Consider the following 13,006-nt stretch of genomic DNA (forward strand, 5'->3'; position numbering starts at 1 on the left):
TTGTATATATATAGTTGGAATCTCGGAATCGGCTCCAACGATTTTCATGAAATTTAGTATACAGGGGTTTTCGAGGGCGATAAATCGATCTAGCTAGTATTGATTTTTAGAAAATGTCATTTTATTTCTGTTTTACGGTAACAACCGATTTGGTGCAACGAAGTTGCACGGGTCAGCTACTTATAGTAAATTTAAAACTCCAATACTTTTAGTATAGTTTCACAACATCTTCCGATAAAATAAAATGTATCCACTCTATGAATTTAAGAAGGTTATTGACATACGCAAGTAATGTTATTATATTAAATTTGGTTTTAACTATTTTATAGAAAGCTATTTCATTGTACGACAGTATTAACTGCCTCGTTGGTCTAGTGATTTGAACGTTCAACATCAGTTCAAGATGTTGAACGCGGTGTGTTGGTTCCAGTATTTCAGTGGGTACCAGTCATGTGTTAATAAAATTGCGGTATCAACCCTCGTACCTCAAAAAGTACGTTAAAACGGTTTTTCCTGGTTATCTGCTATAAAATATATATCTACTGAGTTTCTTGCCGGCTCTTCTCGATAGAATCTACTTTTCGAACCGGTGATAGAGTCACTACAAACATGCATACTTGACGTTTCAAAAGTGCTTAAAAACTAGGCCTACTTGAAATAAATGAATTTTGAATTTTGTAACCGAAAATGAAATCAAGCCTTCCTTTCGGTAGGACCGAGTTTGATATCCCCTCTTACTTATCAGAGTTATGTAGATTTTTGATTTTAATATGTTATTAAAATATGACTTGCTTTACAGGTTCAAAGTTTGTATTAAACGTAAGCTTATAGAAAAGTCCTATTATAGTATAAAGGACTACGTAAACGATAAAAAAGCTTGGGTGTAAATTATTGCTCTAACCAGGTTGCTCTTCTAATAATTTAAAATGACATTGTGAGATGGTGATAACAAAAAAAAAAACACCCGGCTAAGTTTGTTGTGGGCTTCTTCTTAGACCAGGACGCGTTTGGAACCCTCGTAGCTTTAGTTTTAAGTTTACGGATGTGGTTATCGCCATCATCTCACTACCGTGTGGTTCTTATGTACGCATCAAAAGTGCCACCTGTGGGCCTACTTGAATAAAGATATTTTTGACTTTGACTTTGACTTTGACTTAGGTGATGAAACCACATCGCGATGAAACCTGCATGCCTGAGAGTTCTCTATAACAATCTCAAAAGGCGTTTGAAGTCGATCAATATTCGCCTGGCCAGCATGTTAGGAGGCCTAAACCCATCTCGTTCTAGAGAGAATCCGTGCCCAGTAATAGGTCGATAATTATGATACATACTTTATGCACCATCCATTTTCCATTTTTTTATCGGCTTCGTACGCTCAGGTTGCCTTTAAAAGATCACTTTTAGTGATAAGGCCGCCTTTGCACCCTAGCACTAAGTACTATTAAGGTTTTCCTTGTATTTTTCCTATTTTGTTGTGTTGCAATAAAGTTTTTCTATTCTATTCTATTCTATGATCAGAATACCATCATCCCTTCTCTATTTATTTCACCTATGAGAGAGGAGGTCTATACCAAGCAGTGTGACGATTCAAGTCTGATTGTGATCAAAGGATAGGGGAATCCTAACAATAAAAGATAAATTAAATAACAAACATCTCTTTATTGAATAGTTATGTACTGGACATGAATAAAGAAATACATATATTATATTCATCGTAACATAAGTATGTCACATTCATACCCTATATTTATTATAATATTTTGTACAAGTAAAACGGTTAAAATCATGTTGTTTTGTAAAGAACACCTGAATTCCGAATGAGGTAGTTCATAGAATGGGTGGTAGTAGGTAGGTTTTGTTACTGAAGATTTTGTAGTTATATCACAATTTAAATCATTCTTTATCATTCCGGCGCAATCATATACCTACAATTGAAAAAATACGCGAATCCCTAACATATTCGCTAACTGTAAATAGAAACAAATTTGCGAAAAAACAATAAATTTAAAAATTAATTATCAATAAAATAGGAACTCAAATCGATTGCAAATCATAATACAATCACAAAAAACGACATACTTTTTTTCAAAATATAAAATTAGGAAAAATCACATCACAAAAAGTTTGTTATTAATAAGTGACTATTTGTTAGGTGAAAATGAAATTAGTTAGTATACAAGTGAATAAATCAGTCTTAAACAGTTAAATCTTCTTCGATGTTAGGTTACTGATAAGGTTAGATAAACCTGTCGATTGTACGTTGTCTCAAAAGAGGTGAACAATAGAAAATATCTGAAGAACTTTGGCTCTTTACCCTGGCACAGTGTCACCATTCGATGAGGTAGATAATGGCACAGCACTAACATTAAACTAACTACAGATAGTATAATTACAACATTGTAACAACGAAATTACGAATACCTACTAAACGATTTCTTATATTTGTACATATTTATTTTTGTACCTATTATTTCTTTGGGAAAAATATCTTCTTATGTATACTTTTACATACGATACTAGAGAAAACCCTTAATTCCATGAATTCTTAACACTAATGAAAAATAAAATAATAATAATCAACAATCAATACAAACGTACTAAATACATTCATACATTAAAGTATAATCATGTGCGCTAAAACATTCGGAACAAGTATCGACGACGTTAAATAAGATTAAAACAAAAAAATAATCACACTACTCCTAATAGGAAACTAATACCCGTAGAACAAATTGCAATAATGCTCAATGCGCTTTACACACATCTCGTAAAGATATCAACTTACTGATACCTCGCGGGCCATCTATAAAGTGAATTCAATGTTCTCGCCTCATAACTATATACAATATCTTCTTAACATTAAATATTTTGACGGTAAATCTAAGAAAGTATTCCCTAACAAATATCGTAATTCACCGTATAGATGGCCCATTTCGACCTAATACGTAATATTATTTAGATCGTAACACCTTAAATGCGACACGATGCAGCATAGCATTTCAACAGCTGTCAGTTATGTAACCACCAGACACACAAAACATCTATGCAACATCTTTATAAATATACATACGACATTAACAATAATCGCTTTCACGACAGCTAAAATAATCTATATAAACCCTTATAAACTAACGGATAAATAATAAATAATTTTATAGAGATAGCATTATTTACAGAAGCTTGCCGCGCTTTATCGACTTATCCTTTTTCGTCACATCTCGCTCGCTCTAAAACTAATTCCATCTATCAGTAATTACTACATCTAACGCTTCCGTGATTTCTGATAACAGTCCCCTATCGAGGCCATATCAAATCTAAGAATATCAGTTACAAAACAGCCTGCTTTTTGTTACAAAAACATAAATTCTTGTAAAAATAATGAAATCATACAAAAAAACTAAAAGTAGGAAACAATGTATAAATAAGGGTAATCGAGAAGTGAGTGTTTGTAAGTAAGGCGCAGTGGATGAGGGCGCGACAATGGCGACGTCTTTGTTCGCAGCGCGGGGCTGCCGAGCGAATCAATACATAATAATAATCAGTGATTGTTAACTAGCCATTGTAGCTGAAATAATGAGGCAATGTCGCGGCCTTCTCCGTCTCGACCGTATTCCGGTTAGCGCTCGCCGAGCGTGAGGGAGGACATCGATTCGAGATCAATAAATGCCAAACGCGTTTTTCTATCTTAACAAGAACAAAAACATAATAAATCAAAGAATATCTTTTGTGCAACATGTTCTTTCTATTTTTCGAAACAAAAGAACAAAAAATGGTCTCGTTTTTGCACTAACTCGGCCTGCGATTATGCAAATGGTACGACAATAAACTTCTAAACTGTAACATGGATGAAAGGTAATTTTTTTATAGGAAATATTGCAAATATACAGTCGTAAAAAGTTATTGTAAAACACGACTACCTAACTAGACTCGTCGGTAGTCTTACCCAGAAAATTGGCAAAAAAAGGCGACCGTTACAATTTTTTGAAAACAATACTGGCTAAAAATTAAACGCAAAGGAGCTTTTATGTTATCAATAATGGAATATTCCAGGAAGAGCGAACGAGAGTGATTCGAAATGTTGCGTCTTCGGCGCGGCTCTACTTGGGAGGAACTCGTATACCGGCTCAGCGTCGCGAGGCGCTAGGCCCGACGCACGCGTCCACTACGCCGAGTGCATACGCAGGTCGGTCGGCGAGTCCGGCGTGGCCGGCCTACGCGGTAGCGACAGGTCTTCGGGTTCTGTCTGCTCAGGCCAATCGTCCCAGCGCCAATCTGGGGCGATGGCCGCAGGAGGGCTGGGTGTGTCGGGCTCACAGCTGCCGCCCGAGCATCGGTGCAAGGCCGCCGCCTGCCGTCGCCTGAATCTGGCGCCGCAGCGGCAAGCGAACGGTGCGTCACCTTCATGCACGAGAGCGTGTGCTTTGAGCTGGTTGGAGTCTGAGAAGCGAGCAGGGCATCGCGCGCACGCGTAGGGGCGCTCCCCGGTATGTACGCGAAGGTGTCGCCTAAGATTCGCAACTTGCACGAAATGACGAGGGCAATGTGGACAACTGTATGGTTTCTCGCCGGTGTGAAGGCGAAGATGCGTCTTCAGGTGGTGATCACGCGTGAATCGCTTGTGACATTCACCGCACTCAAAGGGTTTTTCGCCGGTGTGCGTCCGTTCATGATTCTGGAGAACGTGTTTGTAGCCGAACGACCTTGAACAAACTTTACAAGTGAAGAGTTTGTCTCGAGGTGGGTCGGCGGCACCGGGCGATGAGCCAGATGAGGGTGGCGAAGGTGGTCCGGTTGGTAGACTGTCATCGAGCTTAGGAGTGCGGCGACGTTTGCGAGCGCGCTCTATCTCAGGAAGAGGCGGTGGCAGGAGCGGCGTGGGAGGTGAGGGCGGCCAGGCGGCTAGCAGAGCTCCCGAATACAGTTCCGCCGGCAGGCCCGCTACTAAAGCCGCTGCTCGGCTTGCCAGTAGCCGCTCTGCTAACATCGGCAGGGACTCCTGACGCATACTTGTCAGCGACCTTACCGATACACCTGCAACAATAGAATTGAACATTAAATACTTTGATGACTATCTTTGATGTAAACCTAGGAATACATAAATGACTTATATTCATGAGAAGATCACGTAGGTCGTGATCTTCTGAAGGCCATTGCTGTAAAAATGTATAGACAAACTGTTGTAAACTTAATAACCTAACCCAATCTAAGTTTTTCTTCCAGGTAACCTTTGTAGTCACTTTGCTTAAGTATGTATTACATAGATATTCTTACATAGTTCGTTACGATCACTTCCGTCGCGGGTTAAAACTCGGCCTAAACAAACAGGCATCCCAAACCTATCGATAGCACACTTATCAGTGAGAGTTACAAAAAACATGGCAAAAAATGTATGTCAGTCGTGGCAGAGGAAACATTTGGTCGCAATCAAGCCGATGCAGGTCGCTTCCGTCCCGACCTGTTGCGCAAATTGTTGCTGACGACTTACTTTACTTTACAGACGCATGTTTTAGGAGAAAGAAGAACGAAATAGTTTATTAACTATCTTCCTGCTAGAGTTACGTATTACTTACTATTTAATTTACTGATTTTTATTTTAACTATAATAATTAACAGTAAATTACAGAATTGAATGTAGAAGGACATTTCTTTTAAGGCATTCGACAGGGATAGCCCGTAGCGACAATCCGGCTCCAACCACTTACCTCCTATAATGGAATTAATTATTCTTGAAGCGGCAAACTCCGCCCGCGCTCCTCCCAAATTATATTCAAATATTAATTTCGACGAAGAAAAGCCTTTTGAGAGCACTTAATTAAAATTAGACAAAATCATAATTGAAAGTTCTCCTCGAGGCGTGAAGAGCCGGCGAGGAGGGAAGCGCCTTCCTTACATTATCTACTTAGCCGTGGAATTAATTTCGGACCGGCTTCGGATTCAGTTGCTGCGTTTAATTTACGAAGACGAAATATTTGGTCTTCTATGGAAGCAAGATTTTATGTCGTGTCTATTGGCGTTCTCTTAAATGAGTTCCTAATCGTTAGACAGTTTTAAATTATATTCTTATTGTTTATCATCCATTTAACATACATTTTAAATGGATATACTTGAAGATACATCTTAATTATGTACCGTAAAACTAAAAAGCAAAAATGCTGAAGCAACGTTTATTTTTTGAATTTATAAGATGGCACTTTTATTAGCAAGTAAGTAGTTACATATAAAAATATATTCTGAATATACACAATAAGACATTATATGCGATATCAAACTCAATAAATCTATATTAATCTTTTTTTAGCTTAATTTTCCTTGCCTCCGAGCTAAAGACCGTCGTTCTTAATATATACTTAAAGTTAATTCTTTCTATACATTTATATATATACTTATTTATTTATGTATGCATCTCGTAGACAAAACTGCAAACATCTATAAGACGCAAAAAAAATTGCAGAATATTCAGGTACACTTGAGGTGCAGGATCTATTTAAAGTTTATGATTGGATTGAGTCGGCACGTACCACCAGCTTATCCCATAACTTTTTAATAACATTCCTCTCGGTGTTTCGCGGATGAACAGCGAAGCGACCTTGTGTTCAGAATTATAATCTTACTAGACTGCTGAAAAAAACACAGAAGTATACTATTTTTTTATAATTCTCATCGTGTCATGTACATATTTAAACTGAAAATAATAACGCTTCGTATTATATATGATATTTTAGAATTCATTCGTTTATTTAGGCAATACAGTGCACATTTATATGGTTACGTAGTCAAAGAAGGAAGCTAGAACCAACCAAGAGTTCTGACCTCTCCTAAATTTCAAAACTACTTGTTGTGATACCTCATTCGCGTGGAAATTTTTGCGTGTAGTATGTCTCGGTTATTGTCTGTTCCCTGAACTACCACTATGCAAAAAACATGTCGATTCATTGCTTTTTGAAAAAAAAAAGCAATGATAAAGAGTAGACTATGTTCTTCCTTCTTTTCCAGGCTGTAATGTTTCTATCAGCCGATCCATACTCGTTCAGCCCTTCTGACTTCATTAAGTAACAAACGTGCATTTGTAACACTAACGTAATATTTGTATTAACTGATTAGGCTTTTGTGAATTCTGGTTGACTTTTATGTGTAGTACAGACACCATCCCAGAAAAAAAACCGCAAAAACATATTTGTTTCTAAGTATACCAGACTTCTTTTAACATTCTAAGGTTTCTTTATTCATATAATAACAATGGGAATTCATTGAGTGTTCTGACAGCTTTCTATTACAGATATTTTTTAAGCCATTGATTTAATATTACGTGCCTTATTGGGTATACTTCATTTCTTTGCGTATTACGAAATTATATGATAAAATCTTCGTGATTTTATAAATAAACAATTTGACTAAGAGATAAATAGGTACTTAAAACAAGAATTTCAAATGTAAACATATAGCAGTATTAAAAAGCCACTAGAAAGGACACTATCGCTTTTATTATTTAGGGACAGTCTCCGTCGGGTGAAAAAGTAGACGATAAATTTGAACATTACCTTACGGCGCACCCTTCCGTACCGCTTTTTATGTGCTAAAGAGTTGTAATTATCCCCTCTTTATACGCCATAAATATTTGTCAATAACCCATAGTCAATACGCTTTATGGACTCGACTGCGGCAACCACTCCATAACTCATTTTTTGCGCAAGGGTTCTCTGATAAATACCTCAATGACTTTATTTTATAAGATAGGTATAGCCATTATTCACCAATTTACCGACATCGACCACCGACTTATCGACGTAATGGCTATTTTTTACGAATAATATAAGTTGCTTTTTAAATCTATGCGCTTGTAAACTTTAGTTTTAAGGTTATGAATGTAATTATCGCTGTCATCTTACTAACATGAACATTGAACGCATCAAAATTGCCATCTATAGGCCTATTTGCATATAGAAATATTTCAATTTGACTTTATAGCTTAACATGAATACAAATCGACGAGAAGTTTTTTTTGCGCAACGAAATATTAGGAACTGATGTATGACTGCACATTATAAAATATTAAGTATTTAAGCATCTTGTATCCAGCGGCTATCTGCAACTATCCACGTCGTCTATCCATCTTGTCATAAGATTTTATTAATAATGTCGTTATACTGACGTAAGCTTTTGAATTTAGTTTTCATACTAAATATGAAAATAAATATATATTCAGTAAGGGTATTGGAAACTTTTTTGCTTTATATCAACGATTTGTGTGATTATGATTAAAGAAAAATATATATTTTTAAATCGTTTTAACCAATGAACAATAGACAACATGAGAAATATACTAGATATTTTATCTCTAAGTTCTAGATTTTATGGTATTATTATATTTAACATCCTTGATGTCCTTGCTTTGAACGATAAGCGAACGAAGACGATTATTTTCTAATTTTGAGAGATGTAACAATAACCGGTCAAGTGTGTGTTCAAATACGTATAAAGTAAAGTTCAGCAGAAATGCTTTATAAAAGTTATTTTTATATAATTTCTCGTCCGATAGCTACAGTTAGTTTCAAGTTAATACTGGGCTCAACATTATTAATGCGCGTTTAACTATTTTTTACGGTATTTGATGATACTTTTGTTACATTCATATCACTGCTTTGAATATTCAAGTTTATATAAACATAAATCAAAATAATTTAAACTATAAACGAAAGAACCCTAATTGTTACATTATGTTGCATGTTGAATAGAACGAAACAATATTTTTGTAATTACAATTAAATCGTTTCAAGTTTTTGTTTATATGTTACTTTGCTAAAATTGTCCTAGCGCAACTTAGAATAAAACATAAAACGTCTTGATTAGGGTAAATACCAAATCCATTAACCCAATTTTGTAAAGGTAGCTTAATAGGATTTAGACTTCACTTATGTAAGTGAACACCGAAACGAAAAGATTACGAGCTAGTATGGTTTCAGCCTTTTAGGGTTGAGTGAAAACCCGTGCACACCACCCGAAACTTGGTTGGCTTCCCCCAAATTAAGAGTATCAACCTTAACAGTCTACCTGGAAAATAAATTGAAGCAAAATATGAAGTACAAATGAATGGAAATAGCTTTATTTGTATTGATGTAGCAAAAAAGATATACAACATTTCAAGAGTGTAACGACGCGACGTGAGCAGAAATAAAAACCTATTACAATAAGCACAAAATTGGGTCGCCGATTAGATAGCAATAAATATCTATATATTATATAATTACAGAGATATTCATAAGTTTCGATTGAGAATAAAAACATAATTAGCGGAGGAGTTTTAGAAATTGTTAATGTTTTTTTATCTTTACATTTTTTATGAAGCCTTACTTAATTAATTGTAAGACTTAAGTTTTCATTACAATAAAACCATGATAAGGTAAGCAAGAATATAGGAAAAAATTTGTAAGTAGTTTATTGCCATAGTTTTTTTATGTAATTGAAGCTAAGCTCTATGACGAATATTTTGTAATGATATCCAATAGATAGCAGACTTTGTAGAATCACCGTTATTATCTACCATACCATGAACGTCATAGGACATAAGGTTAAAGAGCGGCTTAGGTAACCTAATAGGTTTTAAAATCTACCACGCTGCTCCAGTGCAGGTTGGCGGGCTTTAACGATTATCATCATATATATACCTACCTGGCAAGGCTTTACGTACTCTTCGCGGAACCCAGGACTCATGATCTGTAGCTCATCATGCAGAAAAGAGCTGTACGGTCAATATATAAACTTAAATCACGTGAATCCCTCCGTGAAAAATTTAAAGAAATTGGTATACTTACGGTAGCCTCACAATACATTTATAACAATATAGTATTTGTAAGACAACATATTAGTCTTTATAAACAAAAAGTGGATATAAACAGTCGACTTACAACAAATGGTCATAAATTAGAAACATCTGCATATCGTCTGCGAAAGGTGCAGGAGTCATTTGTGGGATTGAGTATACGCTTTTATAATATGATTCCTAAGGTAATTTTGGACCTACCAATCCATAAGTTTAAAGAATGTGTTAAAACACATTTATTACAGCGAGGTTATTATACTATTGATGAGTTTCTTAATGACAAGGTTGCTTGGAAGCATCCGGCTCCGCTTTCATCTCTCACAAGATAGAAAAATGAATGTTAAAATGTAAATTTTTGATGTTGGAAAAGAGCAACTGCTGAGTTTCTTGCCGGCTTCTTCTCGGTAGAATCTGCCTTCCGAACCGGTGGTAGAGTCACTACACACGGACAGACTTGACGTTTCAAAAGTGCTTGTATTAGGCCTACTTGAAATAAATGAATTTTGAATTTTGAATTTCATGCTAATCAGTAGACCAACGAGGCAGTAATAATGGTAAAGATTTGTTGTATACAAATCTCTTAGCTATCATTAATCAATGTGCCATAAAACCTAGTTTGGATGGAAGACAGAACAATTTAAAAGAAGCCACTGTTTTAAGACCTTTCGTTTAGCTTAGAAATTGGTGTACAACAGTTTCTCAATGTCTGGGTGCGACGCGACGGCTCAGCTTGTTTTCCAAAGCATGGAGGCGAGTTAATGGCCAAGTTTTAACCTCAAAGTCCCCCACCGAGTTACCATCTTGTAGCAACGTTGCCTAACTAACGCAATAGATTGATTAGCACAGTCGACACATTAAAGCTAATCGCACATTACAGCAGCTCACAAGGGCACATTGTTTCCAAGATTATTGCGAAATAAGATTCAGACGTCAAACGTGAGATGCAAAAAATGCGCGCAGAACTGCTAAAAATATATATTATATACCTTTTATCTATAGGGAATCCTTAAAAAGATTTTTTTTACTTATGAAAAGAGTAAATATGATTCGTTAATGAAATATGAAAAAAAATAACAATTGAGGTTTAAAATTAAAGTACTTTTTTAGATGAACTATAATATATAGTTTTAGGTTATCGTGGAGACATGATATAGAAAACATATCACTATGTTTTTAATCTCATGTCGATATCGTGTAGAAATTAGAGTTTTGTTTGAAATGCTTGGAAAATTTTATAAATTCGTAAATTTTTTAACGTGGAAGTTGTATACTTTAGAAGTAATTACAATTTGACATTTAAACATACAATAAATCGTTATCACTGACGGAGAAGAGTTGATACTATTTAGACGCCTTAACCGATATTCATCCAACAGAGCTCGAGAATATAGACTATAGTCAAAGCTAAAAACCATCGATAATAACTATATTCTGATTAAAAACCTTGGGTGTAATGATTGCTTTTAAATAATTTAAATGACAATGTGAGATGGTGATAACAAAAAGAACACCCGGCTAAGTTTGTTGTGTGGCTTTTTCTTAGACCAGTGCGCATTTGGAACCCTTATAGATTTAGTTTTGAGTTTTTCATATGCATTAGGTACCATACATTACGCATTAACATGCCCTAAGTAACAATTCCTCTCCGGCTAATATGTATCAAAATATTCATTAGTACTCAAACGTAAATTTTTATCTCAATTACGTCTTTATATAAATTATTAATAATAATTATTATTCGAGGAACTTCGGAATCATTTGATATAATAAAAACAGAACAAACCGTAGATCAGATTTTAGCAAAGTAAAATAACTACCTATATAATAATATAATACTTAAATAAATGTATGTAATAAGTAAATGTAGGACGTACAAATCATTAATAAAAAAATATAATGGCAAATTTTTTTGATGAAATAGTTTGCATAACAAGTACTTTTACAAAAAGGGATAAACTAACCTATTCTAACTAAATTATACTTAATATGGTTATTTTAAGCCGGTTATGTTAATGAGTTTAGTTATTAATTATCGGTAAGTACCCGGAATGCGAGCCTTTATACATTTAAAACCTGTTGCCTTTTCAATGCTTAACTATTACGAATTAGATGATATTAAAGTACTTACAATATCCGTGTATTCATAATTATGTAAGCAACTTCTTTACCACACATAAAACACAATTATTAATTAACAAATATTAAAAAAACTCGTAGCAGATAGCTACACACCCGTGTAAGTTTCCCGTAGCGCTTGGTAGCACGACACGAGTCGCTCGCTACGGACTACGGTTCACTGAATCTGCAAAGCTTCCGAATGCAAATAAACCGTGTGTGCTGCTCTCGCCCAATCGCCGCGCCCGTCATACGCATGACGCGCCGCTAACTTTTGAAACTTTACACACATGCCTTTTCAGTTTCAGTTTCAAAGTATAACGAAAATACAAAAAATTGTTACAAACCTCTGGAGTTTTGGCTCGACTGCAACGATAAGGCCATCTCACACCAATTTCACGAATGCATTCATTTAATCACTTGATATATTGTCCGAAGATTTGCGGTAACAGTCTTTTTAATCGATATGGAACTATAATTATGACAGTTTGTTACATGTGCCCGCCGTTGCGGAGTCGGGATTGCTAATGAAGGTTGCGCGATACGACCGCGCTCGGTAGAACCTACCACAACACTGGCGATGGCGCGGCGGTGTCCGGCCGCCCCTCGGCATAAACACACCCCCACGCCCCTCCTGTGCGACCGCGACCCCCGCCCCGCACCCCGCGTCGACCCCCCCGCTGCACTCCACGTGCACGCACTGCATTCACTTTTTATGGCCGCTACTACATTATGTTTCTCTCCTACTAGTTTTTTAGCCCCTGTAACGAACTTCACATAAGCACTTTTTTATGTTTACGACCGGCTCCCGTACGGTGCGGGCGGTGCTTTCTTTTCTTTCACTAATTTGAGAACAACTATAGATTTACCGTCTAAGTTATTGCGCGATATTATATTGATAAAAAAAACAATTGGTATATGTTTTGACATAATTAAACAGTTAAAATATAAATTTAAAAAAAGTTTATATTAGTCGTTCATAGAAATTGGTAAATGTTATTTTGGCGTCGAGCTACAAACTTAGAGTTAAGGAAATTTACAAACAAGTTCGAGTATCGAACTTCTTCTAAAACT

At 35.8% G+C, this 13,006-nt stretch overlaps 1 protein-coding gene across 1 annotated transcript; it reads right to left on the reverse strand.

Moving 5' to 3' along the window:
- Nucleotides 1-4,162: 4,162 nt before the first annotated feature.
- Nucleotides 4,163-12,556, reverse strand: LOC120624053 (protein krueppel-like). Its single transcript, XM_039890379.1, has 3 exons — nt 12,473-12,556; nt 12,280-12,385; nt 4,163-5,031 (listed from the first exon to the last, which is right to left on the reverse strand). Exons 2-3 carry the CDS (start codon nt 12,314-12,316, stop codon nt 4,163-4,165), a joined length of 906 nt encoding a protein of 301 aa, XP_039746313.1. The 5' UTR covers nt 12,317-12,385; nt 12,473-12,556.
- Nucleotides 12,557-13,006: the final 450 nt, after the last annotated feature.

This window comes from Pararge aegeria, chromosome 5 (genome assembly GCF_905163445.1).
Source record: "Pararge aegeria chromosome 5, ilParAegt1.1, whole genome shotgun sequence".
NCBI lineage: Eukaryota > Metazoa > Arthropoda > Insecta > Lepidoptera > Nymphalidae > Pararge > Pararge aegeria.

Bases quoted from the DNA above. Each gene is read 5' to 3' on its own strand.
- LOC120624053 (XM_039890379.1), bottom strand. From the start codon at position 12,316: ATGGCCTTATCGTTGCAGTCGAGCCAAAACTCCAGAG. The intron at 5,032-12,279 runs GTTTGTAACAAT...CTATTGTTGCAG, and splicing joins GTCGAGCCAAAACTCCAGAG to GTGTATCGGTAAGGTCGCTG.